The 20,888-nt window shown below is 43.5% G+C and overlaps 1 protein-coding gene across 3 annotated transcripts; it reads right to left on the bottom strand.

The window, feature by feature from the left end:
• Positions 1–2,281: 2,281 nt before the first annotated feature.
• On the bottom strand, positions 2,282–16,959 carry TP53INP1 (tumor protein p53 inducible nuclear protein 1). Of its 3 annotated transcripts, XM_029222902.1 has the most exons (5): positions 16,768–16,959; positions 9,934–10,194; positions 8,993–9,353; positions 6,501–6,538; positions 5,251–5,398 (listed from the first exon to the last, which is right to left on the bottom strand). In XM_029222902.1, exons 2-4 carry the CDS (start codon positions 10,043–10,045, stop codon positions 6,517–6,519), a joined length of 495 nt encoding a protein of 164 aa, XP_029078735.1. In that variant the 5' UTR covers positions 10,046–10,194; positions 16,768–16,959; the 3' UTR covers positions 5,251–5,398; positions 6,501–6,516. The 3 variants fall into 3 exon arrangements, with proteins under 3 accessions (XP_029078732.1, XP_029078733.1, XP_029078735.1); XM_029222899.1 differs by lacking the exon at positions 6,501–6,538 and having other exon boundaries at positions 2,282–5,398; XM_029222900.1 differs by lacking the exons at positions 6,501–6,538; positions 16,768–16,959 and having other exon boundaries at positions 2,282–5,398; positions 9,934–13,146.
• Between the last annotated feature and the right edge of the window lie 3,929 nt (positions 16,960–20,888).

The raw sequence follows: 20,888 nt of genomic DNA, 5'->3' as shown, positions 1-20,888 counted from the left end.
GTGGCCTCTCCCGCTGCGGAGCACAGGCTCCAGACACGCAGGCTCAGCGGCCATGGCTCACGGGCCCAGCCGCTCCGCGGCATGTGGGATCTTCCCGGACCGGGGCACGAACCCGTGTCCCCTGCATCGGCAGGCGGACTCTCAACCACTGAGCCACCAGGGAAGCCCCTCTATATTTGTTTTTTAATACAGATTGGCTGGAGGGAAAAGGTTCTGGCTGCGGGTCATCCTGAAATTCATGTTCACGTAAATGATTATTCATTTTAGATGAAAAATGTTAATATGCTAGTTTATGCAAGTTTAAAAAAATATTTTAAGTGCTGTACAGCAGGAACTAACACAACACTGTAAATCAAATATACTCCAATAAAAATTAGTTTAAATAAAGTATTTAAAGTGCATATTAAATATATCTTTTGGACAAGTAAAACTAAAAAGCAAGTATTTTAAGTAAGTTGTATGTAGTTTTAAGACTAATGACCATAAAGACAAAAATAAGAGAATCTGACAAATGTGAAGTTAAAGCACATTTTATTTACTGACGGATTAAAAACCATAACGCCAGGTAGTGCAAAATACACCACTGAACCCCATCACAAAGATCTGGTGTTAATACACAATGTTTAAGCAATGCTACACTTATTTTTGGCAAAGTGCTGTATGGTTTAGTCTGTGTAGAAAACTGACAATCTATGAACTAATCAGTATAAAAACCTTCTATAAAAACAGAAAAACAATATTTAGACAGTGGCTCAAGAAAACAAGCTGCCATTTGTGCATAGATTGATGTACAGTATGTAACCTAATCAAATGTCCCTTTTGAGTTTTCAAGTTGTCGAAAAAAAATTGTGTCCAGAAACACATCCAGAAGGCACATGGTACAACCTACAAATACTCTTCAGTCTCTAGAACTGATGCCCTGCCCTTGAAAAGCAAATGTGTTCACAATTTTACTTGAGAAAAAAACAAACAAAAACAAAAATCCAAAGCCACTTAAAAAACACACACACAATTACTGATTAAGGTTCCACACCTCTGGAGGAAAACACAACCAAAACGCAAGCAAAACCACTCATACACAGCAAGCCTGGAAACACACACATCCAACCTCCCCAAGTACTGGTTTGGTTTTTAGAAGCCCTCCTAGAAAACAAATACTAAAACTTCAGGCAAATACTGAGCAAAATTGGGCATTTAACAATGACACAATTTAAAAAAATGTTTTAAGGAAAATTCTCAGTGACACACAAAAGAATATCCACTTAAGCTGCCTTCCTTGGAACAGTAACTTCTCCTCCCACATAAAGGATACTGTTGCAAATAGGAAAAGATATCCTTATCTGTATGCTTTCCAGGACCTCTTTCTCCACCCCAAACCACTGTAATTGGTGTCACATTTCAAGTGAAATTGGTACATGGCAAGGCTGACACCACTATATGTTTTCTAAATAAAGCATTTTATATAAAACTTTAAGCATTAAGTAGATAAGGATGCCATTTATAATAATCAACAGGGCCGATGGCAGTGAACGTATCCATGATAGTAGCCCAACTTTTTAAAGAATTTAACCAGTATGTATGGGACTTATAAAATAAAAAGATAATTTTAAGGTAACATTACAAACATATGCTAGTATCTCCAGTACAAGGAGCAGTCTCTTAACTGATTCTAAAAACAAAAACTAATACTTGGAAACTCTTAAACTTTCTCCACTAAGCTATTTAAATTTAAATGTCTATCTTCTAGTTGGAGTCCTTCAATTTTTTTGTTTGTTTGTTTCCAACTCAAAGAAAATGAGAATAAGAAAGATACCCTTCTTTGCTCTCTTTTCTTAAAGAGTATATAAGACAATGTATTTCCTTGAGGAGGAAGAGAAATAGCAAAGACACCCAGATTCAAGGAAGACATAGAGATTACAAACCAGTGTACTACACAAATTTGAGAAGTAAAAACATTAGGCAATGCTGAATGGCCCTCTCAAGTTTTAAGTAAACTGTCATCTCACTAGAATCAAAGTACTGATACAACATGGAAGGTATGTAAACAGGAACAGTTTGCATGGGAACTGAAAACATGCACAGGAAATGAATGTTAAAAAAGCTCCCTGGAACAGTTAGTAAAAAATCCAATCACTTTGCACCTTCTGCCAAAAATTCCCCACCCACCCAAACATATATTATAAATTGCCACAGAAGATAAATAACGGGTGGTTAATCTTCAACTTACGGTGCAGTGCATAATCAAACTAAGTGAAGAAGAAAAAGTAATAAACATAGGATATACATTCTAAAATGTTTTATTAACAAAAAACGCAAACTTTGAGAAACATGGTGCATTATAAAAACTAAGAAATTCATGAAACACTGCTGTGTGCACCACATATTCCAGACTTTTTCCAAGTAACATTCTATATTATCAGTTTAGAAACAGAGCACTAAATTCAAAGGGGTCTTATTTCTCACTGCTTACATGTTTAAGGAATATGCACTAAAGCACATTGTAAACCACTAATATTTACAATAGCAAAAATAATAAACTTATAATAAGCTGCATTTCAGCCATGTTTCAAAGAAAACAGTCAACATCACTCTCTGTTATTATTGGTCTTAATGTCTCGCACATAGTAGATCCCTAACAAACATCTAATGACCAAGAACTTCAACTGCATTATATAACCACTTTCTTTAATGCTTACATGTGCCAATTTTAGACAGAAACCTTAGGTACTGATACAGAAACGACAGTATGATATCACGGATGGTGTGTGGTAACCCTTACACTGAAAAAACATCGCAAAGACTGAAATCATTTGTTTTCCAGGTACAAAGCATAAAAAAACTTGGCCCAAATAAGGCAAACAAAAAGTCAGTAACTGACAGAGATGTAAATGTATTTAAGGTATTAGGAAATCTGAAAAAATAATAGTAAAAAAAAGACCATTGCAGTTTTATATACAAATCTGTTCATGCTGCCAAACAAATTCTCATGGCTGAACTTCTTTAACTCGTGAGGTACTAACAACTTGCATTTAATATATGAAAAAAGAGACCCCCATGTATTCAGAGGCTTACATCTATGCTCAAGTTAGCAACATACGGCCCTTTAACAGTCACGGTAGAAAACATACACACCTCCATGAAAACTCTACCTTATCTCCCAACTCTGGTAAACACAAGTAGTAGCAAAATAACTTCTAGCTCAGTTTGACAAAAGTTTACAGACTTGGCCTCTTATTAGAAAACAAATAAATAAAGGGGTAGCTGAAATGGAAGGGGACTAAGGAGGGAAGGGGGATCTAGACTCTTGTTCTAAAGAGACATTCCTGGCCCTTCGGCACAGCCAGTGGACGAACGACCTACCAACACCATCTCACTAAGCTATTTGAACCTCTCCCGACTCCACATACCCCAGTCTAGTCAGAAAAGAGCACAGCTCTCCGCTCAAAAAAAATCTCCCATGGTTCCCTGCATCCAACTGCTACAGGGTTACTGAAGAATATACTAACACTTCACATAACTATATGCTGCTTTTGCCCTTGACAACACCGTATAGCGGTGTACTTATTTAATTAGGGTTGCAGAGGAGATGGAAAAATAAGCTATTTGATTATGAAGGTGATAGTACTGCTCTATGTAGAATGTGCTTTGGATTGTAAATACGCTGAACTTAATTTCAGAGGGAGCTGGTGAGAGTGCAGATGGCTCAGCGAAACCCATTACAGCTGCTAAAAAATAAAAGTGAGTGGCCAGAGGTAAGGAAATCGATTTCCTCTGCGCCGAGTGAACTGGCCTCTGTGTGAAAGAAGCCCCGCCCCGGCTTCATTAACATCGCCTCTGAGGAGCAGCTGTGGCAGAGGAGTTGCCGCAGCCGCAGCCCCACCCCCATCACCAGTCTCGGCAGAGAGGCCCCTGGAAATTCACGCAAGGATCAGTTCTCGGCAGTCCCACTTCAAGTCAGTACACAGTCCTCCCAACAACTGTGAGGGCGGTACGTACCACTGCTCCCCCACTGGTGGAGGAAACAGAGGCCAAAGTGGTTAAAGATTTTGCCCGAAGCCCGAGTTAAAACAAAAATATGAAAACTCAAGGAAGCCAACCTGTCACCCTTCATTTAGATGCTATGAAGAGATGTCACCAGGGATCCCCTTCACCCTTGCTTGCCACTCGGCAGGACAGTCTCCGTGGCAGAGGATCTATCACTGCATCAGAAATATAAAGCCTCTCTCTTCCCTTGGGCACATATAAATAGGAAGTCACTCAAGTGCTAGGACAAGTACTTCTGAATTTACAGCTGATGTGAGGTGGCGAGTAGCCAGAGCTGGCAGGAAAGAATCCAAGCAACTTAAACAGTAGACCAATGGGTTAGTTATGGACACACATTTTTTCAAATATAATTTCACAGGTCTAATTTAATCCCTCTGCACGTGAGACGAGTGCTGTTGTCCCATGATGCCTGTAATGTCTGTACCATGTCACACAGTCACATCGGAATCACTGAATGTACTGTTCGCTAACACTTAATGTACCTGAATTCCAAAATGAACTGTATGGCTAATCTGGTAAATAAAAAACCCATACAACACAGAAATATATCAAGTTTTCTTCCAAAAGAAAGTTCAGCCATAATTCCATTATTATCTGCGGCAACCACATCACTTGTTAATGCTCATGTTAGTGTGTAAAAATGTATTCGCTATATACAGAAAAGATAATCAAGTACTGGTCAATAAAGTGTACGGCTGACCCTGAGAATAAATTTCTGCTTACTCAAAAGATTGATTAATACCAAATAAAATGAAATTGAAAGGTGCCTATTCTCGTACTTGGGAAGAAATCTCTTTGAATTGCTAACTTGTGTACACCGTAATAGATTTAAAGACATTCTCAAACACTAAACACTGTAACTGTATTGATATGTTTCCAAAAATATTCTGAAAAGATTTACAAAAAAGTAAATGTTAAGAGCAAGGCATTACGTGATACACAGCATGTAAATCTGGTCTTCAAGATAGTGTCTACACATACCGATAAAACTGTGTGATTGGTCATCAGTTGTCTGTAAAGAGACAGCATACTCATCGTCCATACACACACATGCACACACATATGCACAAGCCAAGAGAAACCAACCAAACACACTTGAAATTCTTAGTAATTGTACTGACGTGGGCAGGGCTGATGGACAGCCCAGCCATTGTGCTTGATTTGCCGAGAGTGGCAATCCCTGGTAAGATTTTGGCGACGAAGGCTATTTCTGTTCAGAGACTGTCTTTCACTGTGTTCTTTTATCCACTGGGAAGGGCGAAAGCTCTTGGGTTGCTCCAGAAAAGCTGTATGAGCAGCGAGAGCTGCAACATAGCAATGAATGTGCTGCCCCATTTCATTCTGAGCTTCCACTCTGAAACAGAAAAAAATGGGGATGTATTAAGCAACAGAGTATGTTATTAATGAGACTGAAAAAGCTACCTGGCAACTCAATTTGCGACACTAATTTGTTTATGGTTGAATGAGAGCTTAGTGTCTCATGGCTGACAGACAAGCTTATATCAGTCAGTGACCACTGACTGATTGAAAGTTGGAGAAGCCAACTTTCAATCGAAATACGCCATAGAATCCACAGGTGGTTAATTAAGTGGGCTGTATTTTTTTAAAAATGCTTTACACTTTGAGTGAATTTCAGTTATACACCAAACACATTTATATAAGCTTCCTAGGAGGGGAACTAACATGTGTTTTAATTCTCACTACAACCTTAAAAGGAAACTGTATTAACTCCCAGATTTTACTGATCAGAAAACTCAGGCTCAGAGAGGTTAAGGTCACAATTACTAACTGACTCAACCAATATTCCAACATAGGTCACACTCCAAAGACCATGGTTATGAGGCAGGGTTGATACTGATGCACTGCGCCAATAGCACCTCCACAGATGTTTTCTGTCTGTAAGTAAAATGTTCTAGGTAACAAGCTTTAAATCTGTATTTACTAGAAACATGCATAAGGAAATTCTACTCATTTAAAATTCTCAGTAAGAAGCTACCTGCTTATTACAGAAAACAATCCTAAGTTTTAAATTTATATCACAACAGGGCACATTTTGTAATGGCATTTGCATAGCAATGTTATAAAAACCCTTAGGGAGAACACAATCTTAAAATATGGCTACAAACCACATAATTATTATATGTTTTCTATATTAAAAGCTAATCAATAGATCTAAACTATATTTACACATAATGAGGAACTTCAAGATTTTTAAGGGTTATTTTACACAGGAAAGGCAGCTATATATTCTGCCTATAACCACTAGAGGAAAACACAATGATCTTTTAATATATTGTTTTTATTAAATGGTAGAATTAAAGCAGGTCACATTAAGAAACTAATAGAGAGCAGTGAAAATAAAGACAGTGGTTTCTAAAAGGTGGGTGCCTTGAGTCCTTCGCCTCCCTGCTCAGACTGATACACATATCACACGATCTCAAAGGGAATATACTTACTCTGTGCCAGTGAGTCTTATAAGCAGCTTTTCCTGGCCCTACAAATGTTAAATGGTGAACTATTAAATCACTAGTAAGGTTTAAAATGCTATTTAATTTTACTATTAGTATGTGGTCAACTTTTCTTTATTATAACTGGTTTACTATGGGTCATTAAAGGCACATGTATTACTTAATTCAAGATTATGATAGCACATAAACCTTCACAAACAATATTTATAAAGGCTAAAATGCAATAAAGTACATACTCTGAAGCCCATCTTTAATTATGAAGCACCTTACTTTTATGTGCTTTATGGTAATCTCTTCAAGGATAGACAGGATGGAAACAATCTAACTTTTGAAAGATATATGATTTATTTCTTGCTCAGAAAATACAAATATTTACTACAGAGCCATCCTCCTAATTTTGGTGACATCTTATTTCTATCTTGATTTAGTGGGCCTTTCTTATAAGAATTTCAAATCCAAATATAAAGATGTTAAAAAAATTAATTATTATAAAACTATAATAATTTGCAGTACTTTCTTATGTTCAAAAAGAATTCATATAAAATTGTGTTCATTTGATCCTTTATGTTTAACTACCCTATGTGTTATATCGAAACATATAACAAGATACAGTAACAAACAAGATATAAAAAAATGAACATTCTCACTGCATCAAAACTGCAAACACATAACCAGATGCAGTGCAAGGTCCTGAACTGGATGCTGGTTTGGACAAACTAGATGAAATATTCTGGACTCTAGCGGGCAAATCTGAGAATGGTCTGTGTAGTTGACGAAGTAAAATTTTACTGGAAAAAAAGGTAGAGATCATTGCCTAAGGAAGCAGATTATAAAACAGTACATACAGCTTGATGCCATTTAGGTTAAAATGGTGTATGTACCTGTGCATGGGCACATTCAGAAAAAACAATCTGGAAGGATATGACCTAGAGTCTTAACAGTATTCATCTCTTGGCAGTGAGAACGTCATTTAAAATTTTTTTGCATTTTCTAATTTTCTGTAGTACCTATGTACTGCTTCTATAATAAGTTGTCCACAAAGCTGCTGAATACGTATATGTATACACACACAATTAAAACAAAATACTGAAACGTAAATATACAAATGTTACTAATTTAGAGGGGCTATTAATCACGGTAAATTCTCAAGTGGAATTCCTCAAAGATGAGATCAAAATCAGGGTGGAAAGAATTTCTAAGAACTGAAGAAATTAATTTGCATCAACTGTAAAGCAATTAAATCAATACCACCTCCAAAAAATTATATTTTAAACTTTTGTTGGAATGCCTGAAACATTAACCCCTTGATAAATTTATAGTGTGGAATACAGTGCCAGTTAAAGTAACATTTCCCATCAAAGATCTTACCCAGTATAAAGCCTGGGTTAACTATATAAGCAAATTGTTTTTCAATTTGGTACAAGTGTATGTTTATCCTCATTCAAGATCATCTACAATATTGAGACTTGAGAGTGCAGCAAACTCTGGTAAAGTTAACAAATTAAGGAGCTGCCTGGGCTTTTGTTTATATTTGGCAAACAGGAAATAGAAGATATATACAGTGGTCTAGTTAGTAGAGTTGGAGGCTGGACAATCCCAAAAGAGGCCTTTTGGATGACAGCATGAACCACAATTCACCTGTTCCCTTGACAGGTACTAAGGGAACTAAGTCAGTACCAGCATCCTGCAAATACTTTATTACCATAGGAAACCTTCCACTAACATGCATCACGGACTAGCTGGACTTTGAGCTAATTAACGTGGCCATGGGTTTTATTTTAGTGGGTGGGAGCGATCTTGAGTATAGTCTCTGAATGAAGGCCACAGACTGTGAGTTTGTTTTGCAACACATCACTGACCAGGCACCCTCCATGAACCTTTCCAGGCCCTCAACCTATCTGCCATTCGAGCAGAGCCTTTCAGACCACTTGGGACACCCATGTAACAGCAAAACATGGTTTGGGTATGAAATCTTTCCTCCGTAAGGCAGATAACAACCCTCCGAGCAAAATGTTCTGGTAAATCTGCCGTTTTACTTCATGCTTGAGATTCCTCAGGTTTTAAGGTTCAGCGCCATTTGACGTGACCTAGTTAGGACTACTTGGAAGATCATAAGAGATTTATTTTAAGATATACTATTCTTGTCGGATTTGATGCCCCAAATAATCCAGTCTATAAAGTGCCAGAGTTATACTCTAAGATACTGAGCAGAAAGGCCAGTCTTTTCCTTCCATTCAGTAGCATGATTTTATAAATGACACAGCTCTCCATTACGTGACTGGGGCCATGCTATAACTCACTTTTTTGAAAATCTAAAAGGAATAAGTTTTTTCATACCATCAACTGCCTTGTGCACTAGGCATAGACTTTCATGAATCTCTATAAGATTGCTTTGCATCTTCTAAAAACTCAGCTTTGAACTGTAGTAGAAATAAATAAAATGCATACTAAACAGACTGTCTGTGGAGAGAGCAACGTACCTGGGACTGCTTGGGTTATGAAATTCCTCAGTCCCACAGTGGGCCTCACTGAGGCTGGGGCAGGGGTTATGCACAGCATAGACAGACATGCTGGGGTGTTCGATGAGAAGGTTTTCCATAGGACTGGTCTCCACCTTGATAGTGGTTAATCCACCTGCAGTAAAACACGGGGGAGGGGTGATAAACCAGCTCTCCTCCATCGGACAGGACTCAAACTGGAGGAAGCAGGAATCACTTGTATCAGTTAAGCACTCAAGAGATGCGGGTAAACAGGAAAAGACTGAAGGGTGCTCGGTAGGTGACTCTTCACTGATGTCTTCTTCTTCCTCGTCTTCTGCTGCTGAGAAACCAGTGCAAGTGTCTAGATCGTAGTCCACACACGTCGTTGAAGTCCCACGGGATAGGAGTATCACATTGATATCACATCAGAGCACAGAAAAAGAAGAGATGATGCTGTTAGCTGATGCTCACATTCCTCCCTTTACTTAGGTCAGAAACAAAACCATTCATATTCACTCATAATGATTATAATTTCTCAGCACCTAGTATGTGTGTGCGTGTGTGTGTGTCGGGGGGGGTGTATCACTGTATGGGATGGATTATGTTGGTTTTGCAGGAACAGTTTTTAAGACTGTTTCTATTCTGCTGAGTAAACACATAATGCGCCAAATGGGTTACTGCTTGTCTAGTATGAGGATTTTCTGTTAAAGTGCCTCTGATTTGATCAGGGTGTAAGAGCTGCAAAACTGCAGTCTGACATCAAACAATTTCCCTGACTGATGATCTGGCACAGAATGCTTCCTGCAAATTTTTTAGACAAATTCTTGTTTATTTACTTTTAAGGCTTAAAAACCTTCAGAGTTACTGGCTTACTTATGCAAAAACTAGATGCAAGAGTTTCCACTTTTGCTGTGATGATTAACGGCGAAGAACGCCCTTACCTATGAAGTCAACAAGGATCCATTCATCATCTTCTTTCTCACTAAATTCTGGTTCTTGGTTGGAAGAAGTATTGACTTCACCCACAAACATTTTATTCAGTCTCTGAAACATTGTTAAGGCAAGACTGAGACTTTGGCTGGATGTCTTTATAGCTGAGATTTCAAAAACCGGTCTTCTGTCAGCCTGATGGCACTGACAGGGGATTAAAGTGCACAAGTTGCTTATTCAACTTAGGCGAGAAGCAAGAAGAGTCATTATCCCTAAAATAAAACAGAAAAAGAAGGTTATTTCAAATCAGCACGTTTATGTAACACGTGTATGTGATTTTAAAATACACACACATATCCCCACCCTTAGAAAAAAGCACATGCCTTAGCCTACGGCTACGGCTCTTCCCTTCTTTCAAACACAAGATGTGCAATATCTCTTTTTTACAAACATTATGAATCGAGTACTCAAACACAACCTGTAAATATCTCAAAATGTGCAATAGAAGGGGTTGGTTCTTTTTCACATCTGTGCTATTTTCATAATAAGGGATAAATCTGAACAACGTATGTCAACTGAAATACTACTTTTCTGTAAGTAGAGCAAAGACTAGGTATTCATGGTCAACTGGCCAGAAGCTGCCAAATGAAGCCTGCAGTAGAGACCAGTGAGTGACCACTATCACGCCAGGCCCTCACCTTTCCCTGGCACCTGTTCTCCGCTCTGTTTTTGCATACGATCGTCAAGCACACCTAATTACATTTAAAATCTGTTAAGTACTTTGACCTTCAAAACAATTCCTGCAGCTGGCATGGAGAAAGTCACGCTGTAGAAAACTCAGGTGACCAGCAACTAGAACTGGAAACGACCACTGTGCCCGGGTTCAAATGCTGGCTCTGTGGCTTATGCCCTAAGAGTAAGGAAGTCACTATTTCAGGAGGCAATGGTTCTACCTCATGGAGTTCCCGTGAGTTCTAAATGAGGAACTCCAGCCTCATCTGATCTTCTTCCAGAGTTCCAGATTTATATATCCATTTCTGCCTGCCTACCCGATGGGCGTATCAAACCCCCAAAATAGCAAAGAGATCTTTTAATTTTCCGCTACAAACATACTCAGGCACACTTGCCCTTCACCCCCTACTCAGGAAGGAGAGGCAGCAGCATCCAGCAGTTATTCAGGCCAAAAGCCTAGCCCTTACCCTCGACTCCTTTTGATCCTTACCCCCGCACTCTACCCCTCATCCAAACTCCCAGCAAGTCCTGTTGACTCTAGCTGCACACTTGGCTCGAATCCACCTACTTCTCTCTACCACTCTCACCCTGGTTGAAGCCAACTGGTGTCTCTCCAGACTTTGCCAATCACCACTCCTAGACAGTCTCCCAGATCCTACTCTTGTCAAATGAGATAGTGCAGGCAACCTACTTAGCAAGGCACTTGGTACAAGATTCTCAGTCAATGTCAACTATTAGTCACAAATATTTGCTGAGCACCTATTACGGGTCAGGCCGAGCGCTCAGTGCAGCGGAGGCAGCAGTAGACAAGGCCCTCCCATGGCAAGTGCAACAACCCGGCATGATGAGTGCCACGTGAGGAGAAATACCGGTGCTCCTCAAATCCACACAGGCAGAGGTCAGGCAAGGACACCTGAAATCAATGACTTCAGTCGTGAATGGCTCAGAAGCTCAAGAACGGAGGAAGGAGAAAGAACACTGTGAAAATGTGCAGATAAGTGAGAATGTGGCGCCTTCTGTGTGGCTCAAGATCCAGGTGGACGGTCCTGAGAGCGGGCTCGGGGGCTAAGCAGGGACCAGATCCTGCAGGACATTGTAAGCCAGAAGTGAAGGGGAGGGAAAAGTCAAGGATGCCCCAGGTTTTTGGCCTGACCAACTGGGGGGATGGTGGGATAGTTCAGTGGAAGAGAAACACTGCAGAGGTACAGGCTGTGCACTCTGGACACACGGAATTGTGGAAATCTGCAAATCCCACACCGGGGATGTCTGGAAGGCAGCTGAGTACAGGACTCTGCAGTCCAAGAGCGTGGTGTCTGCTGGGGGCACAGATTTGAGAGTTATCAACACAGAGGGGATGACAGGAACCATAAGAGTGGGTGAGACCATCCAGGGAGTGTCAGTCTCGAATCCCTAACTTCGGACTCTTGACATTTCACTTGCAGGACAATCATCTTTAGCTGTAAATGTAGCTCGACTCTGTAGCTGACGAGGCTCCCGGTTCAGTTCTTCATGTGCACACTGCAGGCTACTGCCCACGTGCAGTACTACAGATGTGTGCACAGACGGCATTGGAATACGTCTGTGGTCACAATCTGTCATCCTCAGCCATTCATTATGAAAAGCAGGTAAACAGGAAGTATCACTTGCATAACCAGTCTTCCTGAAACCCTTCTGGGAAGGAACATGGCCAGGAGTCTGGAGCTCTAGTACGGGAACACAAAGTCAGATTTATGTGCCATGTAAGAGAATTTAGAAGAAAAGCGGGCTGTGTAATTGGCCTGACATATCCCAAAAGATGACCTATCCCATGTGTAAAAAGCCGATGCGCTGATGGGCTGATGTGTAAATAAAGGTTTCGAGCATATATGCTAGGAGGGAAAAAATATTTTCAAAATCTTTTCCTCATTTCTCTTAAATTATGGAGGCATGTATTGGCCCCAACTACAATTCTGTGTCTGCTGACCCGGTTGGGAGAATAATGCCAATTCTCCAGAGTACAGGGCTGGACTCAGCCCCTGCACCAGTGAGAGCTGCTGGGTGGGGAGGGAGCACCCCACAGGAAAACCTTGCTCGTCTTGAGTGAGCCCTTATCCCCCAAATGTGATGCCACATGAGGTAAGTCACTGGGGCCCAGGCCACTTAAGTGGCAGCTACAAGGCAGAAAACATGCTGGGGCCACTGTGGTTGGGCAGCTGCAAGATCCCAACTGCAAACTGCACCCTCTGGCTGCCCCTCCAAAATCATAACATGGAAGCCAGGTTTTGCCTGGAACACATGCAGCTCTGCCACAGGAAAGGTGTCTCTGGAGGAGCTTTCCATGGGATGGCACAAGTCAATCTTTCGGTTTCCTGAAGTGAGGTTGGTCTAACTTTGCAAAGTTCCTTTGGCCCTGCTTTCTATAGCTGTCACAAAGCACCAGGAGCTGTTGGAGAGACCCCAATATACTAAAATTGTTCAGTGAGGTGGCTGCCAGGAATATTAGGTGAATGAACATTTAAAATGTGACTAGTGTGACTGAGAAACTAAATTTTTAATCTTATTTAATTTGGGATATATTAGGTTAAATAAAATATATAAATTAAATTAATTTCACCTATTTCTTTGCCCCTTTTTAATGTGGCTACTTAAAAAATTTAAACATGCATATATATTTTTATTGGACAATACTGTTTTAGAAAAATCTTTCTAATGTCTTGATGGCCTATCCTCTCAATGACCCAGAGACTGTCCCTACCAAGGCACTGCTACTCTTGACCTTGGCTCCCACCCAGGAATGGAGGCTCTCCATGGGGCTGGTTCTATGTGGAGCTGAAAGGCACAGCAGAACTTCAGACTTCACTCCTCACCACATACCACTGACTTTTTCATATTCACAACTCTAGGACAATGATAAAACTAAAGTGAAAAATTCCAGAGAAAGCAAGTGTCCTAAGAGGACAAATTTACAAATACAGCTCTGCAATTTAGGAAAGAGGTAGAGGAATGAAGGCTAGGTTAGGTGGCGCTGCTGTTCTCTGGGGCACCTGCAAGCCTGGCAGTCTCACCCCAGTGGAGAAAAGAGACAAAGTGTCTGGTCCCCAGCATTTCAAGAAGGCAGCTTTGTCCCTCTTCTGCTTGGCTCAAAATACCTCCATTCCCTCCCTTTTAAAAAATGTCTTTTTCATTCTAAAATGAACCAAACCACATTTAGAAAGTTTGGAAAGTAAATAAGGAAACTAGTTATTATCCCATGCTTTGTTGCAATCATTGTTAACATATTGTACATTTTCTTCTACACAGTTTTTTTATCACAATTGTAAGCTAATGCACGCACAATTTTGTATCCCGCTTTATTACCTAACATTTTATCATCAATGTTTTCTTTTTTTTTTTAATCATCAATGTTTTCATATTTCATGAGTAGAAATGCTCTGTGGGCAGAGAAAGATGGCTGAGTTTAATATTTATGGGGTACAGCATTCTAGTTTGAGAACTCAGAAAAGGAGTTACTAGTCTGGAAGAGCTTGTTCGTGTGATTTATTTTCTCATTTTTGAGACAAGCAACCAACCTAGAGGCCGCATGGCTCTGGAGTTGGCCTGCTTTGTTTGGAATCTTGACTCGGCTCCCCGGAACCTGTGTGTACTTAGGATATATAGTAACTTCTCGGTGCCTCAGTTTTCTCAGGGTAGTGCCATTGTGAGGATTAAGTATGTATCACTTAAAAGCAGGCATACAGCAGGCACTTAGTAAATATTAACCACAAGTTCACTTCAAACCAGTTGTATGACTGTGAGCAAGTCACTTAGCATCCTTGGGTCTGAGTGTCTTTATCGACAAAATGTTTATATAATAATTAGAGGGCTTCCCTGGTGGCGCAGTGGTTGGGAGTCCGCCTGCTGATGCGGGGGACGGGGGTTCGTGCCCCGGTCCGGGAGGGTCCCGCGTGCCGCGGAGCGGCTGGGCCCGTGGGCCATGGTCGCTGGGCCTGTGCGTCCGGAGCCTGTTGCTCCGCAACGGGAGCGGCCACAGCAGTGAGAGGTCCGCATACGGAAAAAAAAAAAAAAAAAAAAATTAGAGTTACAATTTACTGTATGCTTATTATGTGACAGACTTGAGGTACTTATTTGTCCCATTTGACTAATAAGGAAACTGAGGCTCAGAAATTAAGTAACTTGCTCAAAAGCGACAGAGCTGGTCAGCGCTAGGGCCAGCATTAGAGCGTGTGTCTGGTCCCAAGGGCCTTGCTCCCCCCTGCCCCCCACCCCCACCCCAGCACAGGATCTCTCAGGCTCCTTCCAGCCTCAACTCTGGCTCTACGAACTTCAGAGAACAGCACTTTTCTGTTGCTTTTGGCTGCCAGTAGGCGGCTCCAAAACATTTTAAATTAAAAAAAAAAACAACAAAAAATACTCTGATGATTTAACTTCTAACTATGTGTATACTTGTGGCTTCTTGACAGTTTTGAAATATCAAGTGGCTAAATTAACACATCGTCATCAAAAAGCAGCCTCAAAATGATCGTTCTCTCACTAGTTTAGAAAAATAAACATGCTGATTCGAGAGATTCTAAATAAATTTTAAACTGCATTAAAACCAAGCCAAGAAAGTTGTCTTTGCTTGTTCCACTCTACCCAGCCTATTCAACTGGCTGCAAGTGGGTTATTCTCCCCGGGATCCACCAGGTTGGCTCTGAAGGCTGAATGACAGCGGACAAAGACAGCAGTAAGTGGTAATTCACAGCCTGTTAACCTTAAATTTTGAAAGTGGGACCATTCCCAAGAGAGCTATGAGCAAGCGATGGAGCATTCACAAAAAAGAACAAAAGACAGGATGGAAAAACAAACGAGACCTTAGTCATAGAAATTAGTAAGGTCCTGGTTCCAGGCAGGAGCCTTTGAAAATTATGCTGCCAATTCAGGATTACAGTGGCTGTGACTTAAAAGCAAAAGCTTCCTAATGCTTTTCACATCTGCAATGAAATATATATTTCAATTACCAAGCAAGTGATTTCAAGAACTTGGGGCACCTCATTATTACCTCTGTTCAATGATCCCATGGGTCGCTTTCCATTCCCCTTTCCCAAAACTACTTTGTATTCAGAAAAGGTTCTTTTCCGAATGATGGAAGGGGGGGAGGGGAGCTCTTCCTAAATCTACTCTAACTGGAATTAACATAGAAGATAATGAGCAGGTGTAATTAGGATATACAATAAAAACAAGGAATCCCTAAGTAAAATTCATCTGCAACTTTTTACAGAGAAAAACCAATTCCCTTTAACTGTCTGTGTGGTCTTGAGTAAGTTACTCAATCTCTCTGGGCCCTCAGGTTTCCTATGCGTAATACAGCCTACTTCAGAGGGTTACTGTGGGAATCAATTTGAGATAACGCATGTAAAGTCCTCACATAGTATATGGCACATGAGAAGCACCCAATCAGCGCGAGTGATCAAAACGATGAGGGTTTTAATTGTGATGGGCAGGGAAACTGCTCTTTCCACACGTGCAACCTCACATAGTGATGTGGAAGATCGAGCAGGGTCAAGGAACATGCAACGGACAGGCGGACACTCGGCAGGCGCCGGTCGCCGGGTAACTGAGCCGCTGCGCTGCCGAGCGCGACCCTGCGCTGGGAGGGCTGCGGGAGGAGCAGCGGCGGCGCCGCGGGCCTGGGGGGGGATGCGTCCCGGGGCGGCGGCCGCGCTCGCTCCTCCGGAGCCGGGGGCTCCGACGCCGAGTCCTCAGCGGGCAGCTGCAGTCCAACGGCGGAGAGCAGGAGGAGGAGTGGAGGGGAGTGAGGAGGAGGAGAGAGAGGAGGAGGTCCCGCCGCGGCCAAGAAAACAGGCCACACTCTGGGGAGGAGGCAGAAACCGAACACCCAACCGCCGCCCCTCGCCGGGGCTTGGCCGGCCCGTGTCCGGGCGCCGCCTCCGCCCTCACCCTGGGACCAACGAGGGTCTGCCGAGCGGGTGGGCGGCCGGCCCGCGGTGGCGAGCGGAGGCAGCGGAGGCAGCGGAGGCCGGGAGCGCACTGACCGCGGCTCGCGGGCCGACCCGAGGGCAGGGCGCGCGGGTCGGGCAACGCCGCGGGGCGGCCGGGCGCGAGCGGCCCTGGACGCCGGCCCCGCCCGCACTTACGTGGGCCCGACCAGCAGCCGGACGGGCGGCGAAGGCAGCGGATGCCCGGCTTGGCGGGGACCGGCGGGAACCGGTGCGCTGGCGGCGCGGGGCGGCTGAGGTAGCTGCGGCTCCCGGACGGCGGGCGCGGGGCTCGGGGCGCGGGGCCGGTCCAGCCCTTCTGTGGCCGCGCCACTGGCCGCCGCCGGCCCGTCTCGCTCCTTTTGTTGTTGTGCAGCTTCGGAACAGCTGATCGGCCGCTGCGCCCGCCCGTCGGGCCCGCCCGCCGGGCAGCCCCGCCCCACCCCGCCCCGCCCCGCCCCGGGGCCGCGCCAGGTCCGGCCCACCAATCGGCGGCGCGGGGGCCCCGGGGCCGCCCTGCTAGAGGTTGTCACTAACGCACGTGACCTGGCGCCGAGCCGGGCGACGCTCTCGAGTTAGAAACAAGCCCGAGCAACAAAGCCCGGGCGCCGAGGGGATAGAAGAGGGGCGAGCGGAAGGGGGGGCGGGTAGAGGGGGTGGGGGTGGGAGCTGGTACTGGGGCGCCTGGGAGAGAGGAGAGGAGGGGCTGGGGGCGAACAAAAATGGGAACCCGCTGGAGTGTGAGGATGAACTGGAACGGGAAGAGGAAGAGCCCCGGCCCCAGCTGTCCCTTTGGCCAAGTGAGGGGCCGAGCGTTTGGGGCGTAAAGGGACACAAAGTGTTTTCTGCTCTGAGAGGAAAATTAAGGGCATTGAGGAGGGTGATGGAGGCCAAAGACTGTGACGCAGGCCCACTTAACTTCTTGGTCTTCTTAGGAGAGAAAGTCTGGGCTCCAGATACAGGGATGCCGCCCACCCAACCTCCTTTTTAAGACCAGGAGCCAGGCCCCACCTCGCTGTGGTAACTGACACTGGGAGCTGACTGAACTCGCCTACAAGCTCAGGATTCAACCCACAGGCCGGCGAGGCAGAAGAGGCCATCAGACCAGACCTGAAGGCAGAGACGTCAGGAGCCCAGAGGCCCTTTGCTCTGGAAGACGAGCATCCTGGAGGAAGAAGAGTTAGGAGAGCGGCTGCATCCAGGCTCTCCTGTGACCTAGGGAGCCCATGACCTCTATTCTGCTGTTTACGCAGTACAAACTGTGGGCATTCACACGACTGCCTACCTGCTCACCGGGTTATTTATAGTGAGAGGAAAGTAAGACAGTGGGCTTGAAAATACTTTCCAAACCAAAACTCTGTACCCGTATAGATGGATTCACTGTCTGGCAAAGGCAAGGGAGTCATTTTGATGTGTCTCCACTCTTAGATGGATCTTGTATGGACTGAGATGTGGTTCTCTAACCTAGGGTGAAATTTATAGCGACCCTCAGCAGGTGTATCATACATTAAGTATCTGAAACTATTTGACTCTCACATTCTGGCCCTCACAAGTATTCTGTGGTCAGTCTGCTTCCAACAATACTGGTTTTAAAGGGTGTAAATCAAAGTGCGGGGGATTGTCTGATACCCAGAAGTAATAACCAAAATTCGGGGCCATTTGACTTTTTCTCAGAAAGTAGACCAAACGTTTAACTTGGATTTTAGGTTTTGGCTAATCCTAGTATTTTCTCTCAAATGTCACTGCTACATTAGGAGCCCCATAGTCTCTTGTTTCTTCTTAGCAATTCGTGAAGAGACCGTCTTCCCATTCAGAACCCAGGCATGATGATAATTTTAAGGATCTAATTTTTAAGAGGTCACATTGAGACCTACCTTTGTCCAACTTGATAAAATTTATCACCATTAAAGACAATGTGAAAGCGTACAATGCCTTGTTATGACAGAGAAAACAATGTGAGGTAGATGATTCCAAAGATGGTCACAACAATATCACCATCATGAAGTGAAGTCTATTTTTTCTTCCCGTTGAATCTGGGCTGGCCCTGTAACTGCTTTGACCTATAGAATGTGGCAGAAATAATGTTTGAGGTCTCCCAAGACCAGACATTAAGCAAGCCTGAAAGCTTCTGCTTTGCAGTCTGGGGAAAGCCAGCCACCACATAAGAAGAGCCCACCATGTTGTGAGGAAGTCCAAGCTATGTGGAGGGACCACGTGGAAAGAGAGAGATGCCTGACTAGCCCCTAGATGTTCAGCCTGTCTCAGCTGAGGTACCAGACTTGTGAGTGAAAAAGCCCTCCAGGAAGGTTCAAGCCCAGCAGACACCACATGGAACAGAGATGAGCCATCCTCACTGAGCCCCGCCAAAACTGCAGAATTGTGAGCAGATAAATGATTGTTGTTTTAAGGCACTAAATGTTGGGGGTGGGGGTGGTTTAAAAGCAGCAATAGGACACCAAAACACAAAGCTAAACAAGAGAAAGGCCCATAGCATACAGATCAACCTTCTGTAAACTTCACAAAGCAGAGGTTTGGGGATAATTTTTTTATCTTATCTCAGGAGTCATTTGCTTTCTGTTTACTCTCTTGCTGATTTATAATCGTCCCACCTGGTGCTTGTTTAGCCCAGTGTTATACCAAGGGTGGGAGGAGGGGGCGTGGGAGAAGTCTGCTTCTGAGGGAGGAGTATTTTATCAATGTACATTGTTTGGAACTGTTGGAGCATGAAAATAATAAAAAGCAAACTGAATTTTAGTCAGTTTTTTAATTGTTTTTATATTCTATACACACACACAGGCACACACGCACACACACAGAAATTCACTGCTTGTTGACTGCATGTAGAGTGGGTGGCTCCCATTGCCTTTCTCCTTGGTGTGCCACTGGTTTACATACATACATACAGTGAGACTCAGGAGTAATGTCATCTCCACAGCACAGAGCTGTCTGAACCCAACCAAACTGTCAAATCACACAGCTGCAAACCAGCCTCTTGTCTGTTGACTGACAAAGACTCAGCGGGGGAAGACCCAGTGAATCCAACCATCCTTTAATCCACAGGGTAATTCTCAGTGGGTTGCTATAGTACCCACTTCTAGGCTGACCCCCTGCTGTGGGCGTGACCCTTTCCCCATCTGTCAGAGTCCTCCTGTCTGTTTTCCATGGAGCTCAATACACTGCCTTATCTACCCCAACAAAAGAGATTCAACCTCAAGTTTTGCTCTGAAGAACCACAGGGCAGGACCACATTTCTGCCAACATCCAGAAACAGTACAGCTAATACCCCTGCCTCCTGTTAACAAAGGGAGTCTATGGCCATTACCCTGCCAGTTGCATCAAGGCTGCTGAAGAACCTTGTTTCCTACCAAGCTGCAGATGGAGAACCCCATAGGCTGGCTGCTCAGGGCAACCTTGGAGCAACAAAGCAACAAGTCGTTCAGTCTGTACTGAGAAGACTCCAAAAATGAAGTGTGCCCAGGTAATTTTCGGTCCGTCCATCAACACATACGGTCTGCTGGGCTTCTACCATCCGTCCAGCATGTTGTCAAGTATCTGGGAAAGACAGAAGTTTTTTTTTTTGTTTTTTGGGGGTTTTTTTTTGGTGAATTTTGAGAAAACAATCATTTGGAATTCCAGTGAAATCTATTGTCATAAGAGAAAGAAAAAAAGGGTCTGTCTTGGTCTCCAGAAAGCCTGGAACAGAAGAAAGCGAGAGGTTTGGTGAACTCCACTTTCTGAAATAAAAACAGGCAACAGAAATCTAACTGGGCTGCCAGTTACCATCTCAGGAAGAAGTCAGAAATGATACTAGGGCCATTGTGTCCTAGCTTTTCAAGACTTTGGAACCTTTGTAACTCTGGCAGGTTCGGTTTTTTAAACCCTGTATCCACATGATGATTAGAAATAAAATCCTTAAAATGAAAAGGGTCTGTGTTCTGGCTGAGGCTCCAGAAAGGAGAAGGGAGGCCGGACCTCCTCACTCAGCAGCCAGTGTTTGGGGAGAAGAGCTCCCAAGAGCTGTGGTGGTATGTGCTGGATTGTGAGTGATTGACGACAGTTCCCCAGACCTAGTGTGCAGTTTCTGTAAAGTCCTGACTTTAAAGGCTTTTTATTTTCTAGGTGAATGCACAGAAAAGTGTCCAGTTATTGAAAATTATATTAAAACTCATCCTTACAGCAGAGCAGAAGGTGAGTCATCCCTTCATGGATGTGGCCTAGATCTATGATCTAGAATGGCCCTCCGTACACCAGCACACACCCCAGGGAGCCATGAAGCTGAA

Source organism: Monodon monoceros, unplaced genomic scaffold (assembly GCF_005190385.1).
Source record: "Monodon monoceros isolate NGI ecotype Baffin Bay Population unplaced genomic scaffold, NGI_Narwhal_1 Super_Scaffold_14, whole genome shotgun sequence".
NCBI lineage: Eukaryota > Metazoa > Chordata > Mammalia > Artiodactyla > Monodontidae > Monodon > Monodon monoceros.
The sequence above is the reverse complement of the archived record's forward strand: the minus strand, read 5'-3'. Positions and strand labels throughout refer to the sequence as shown.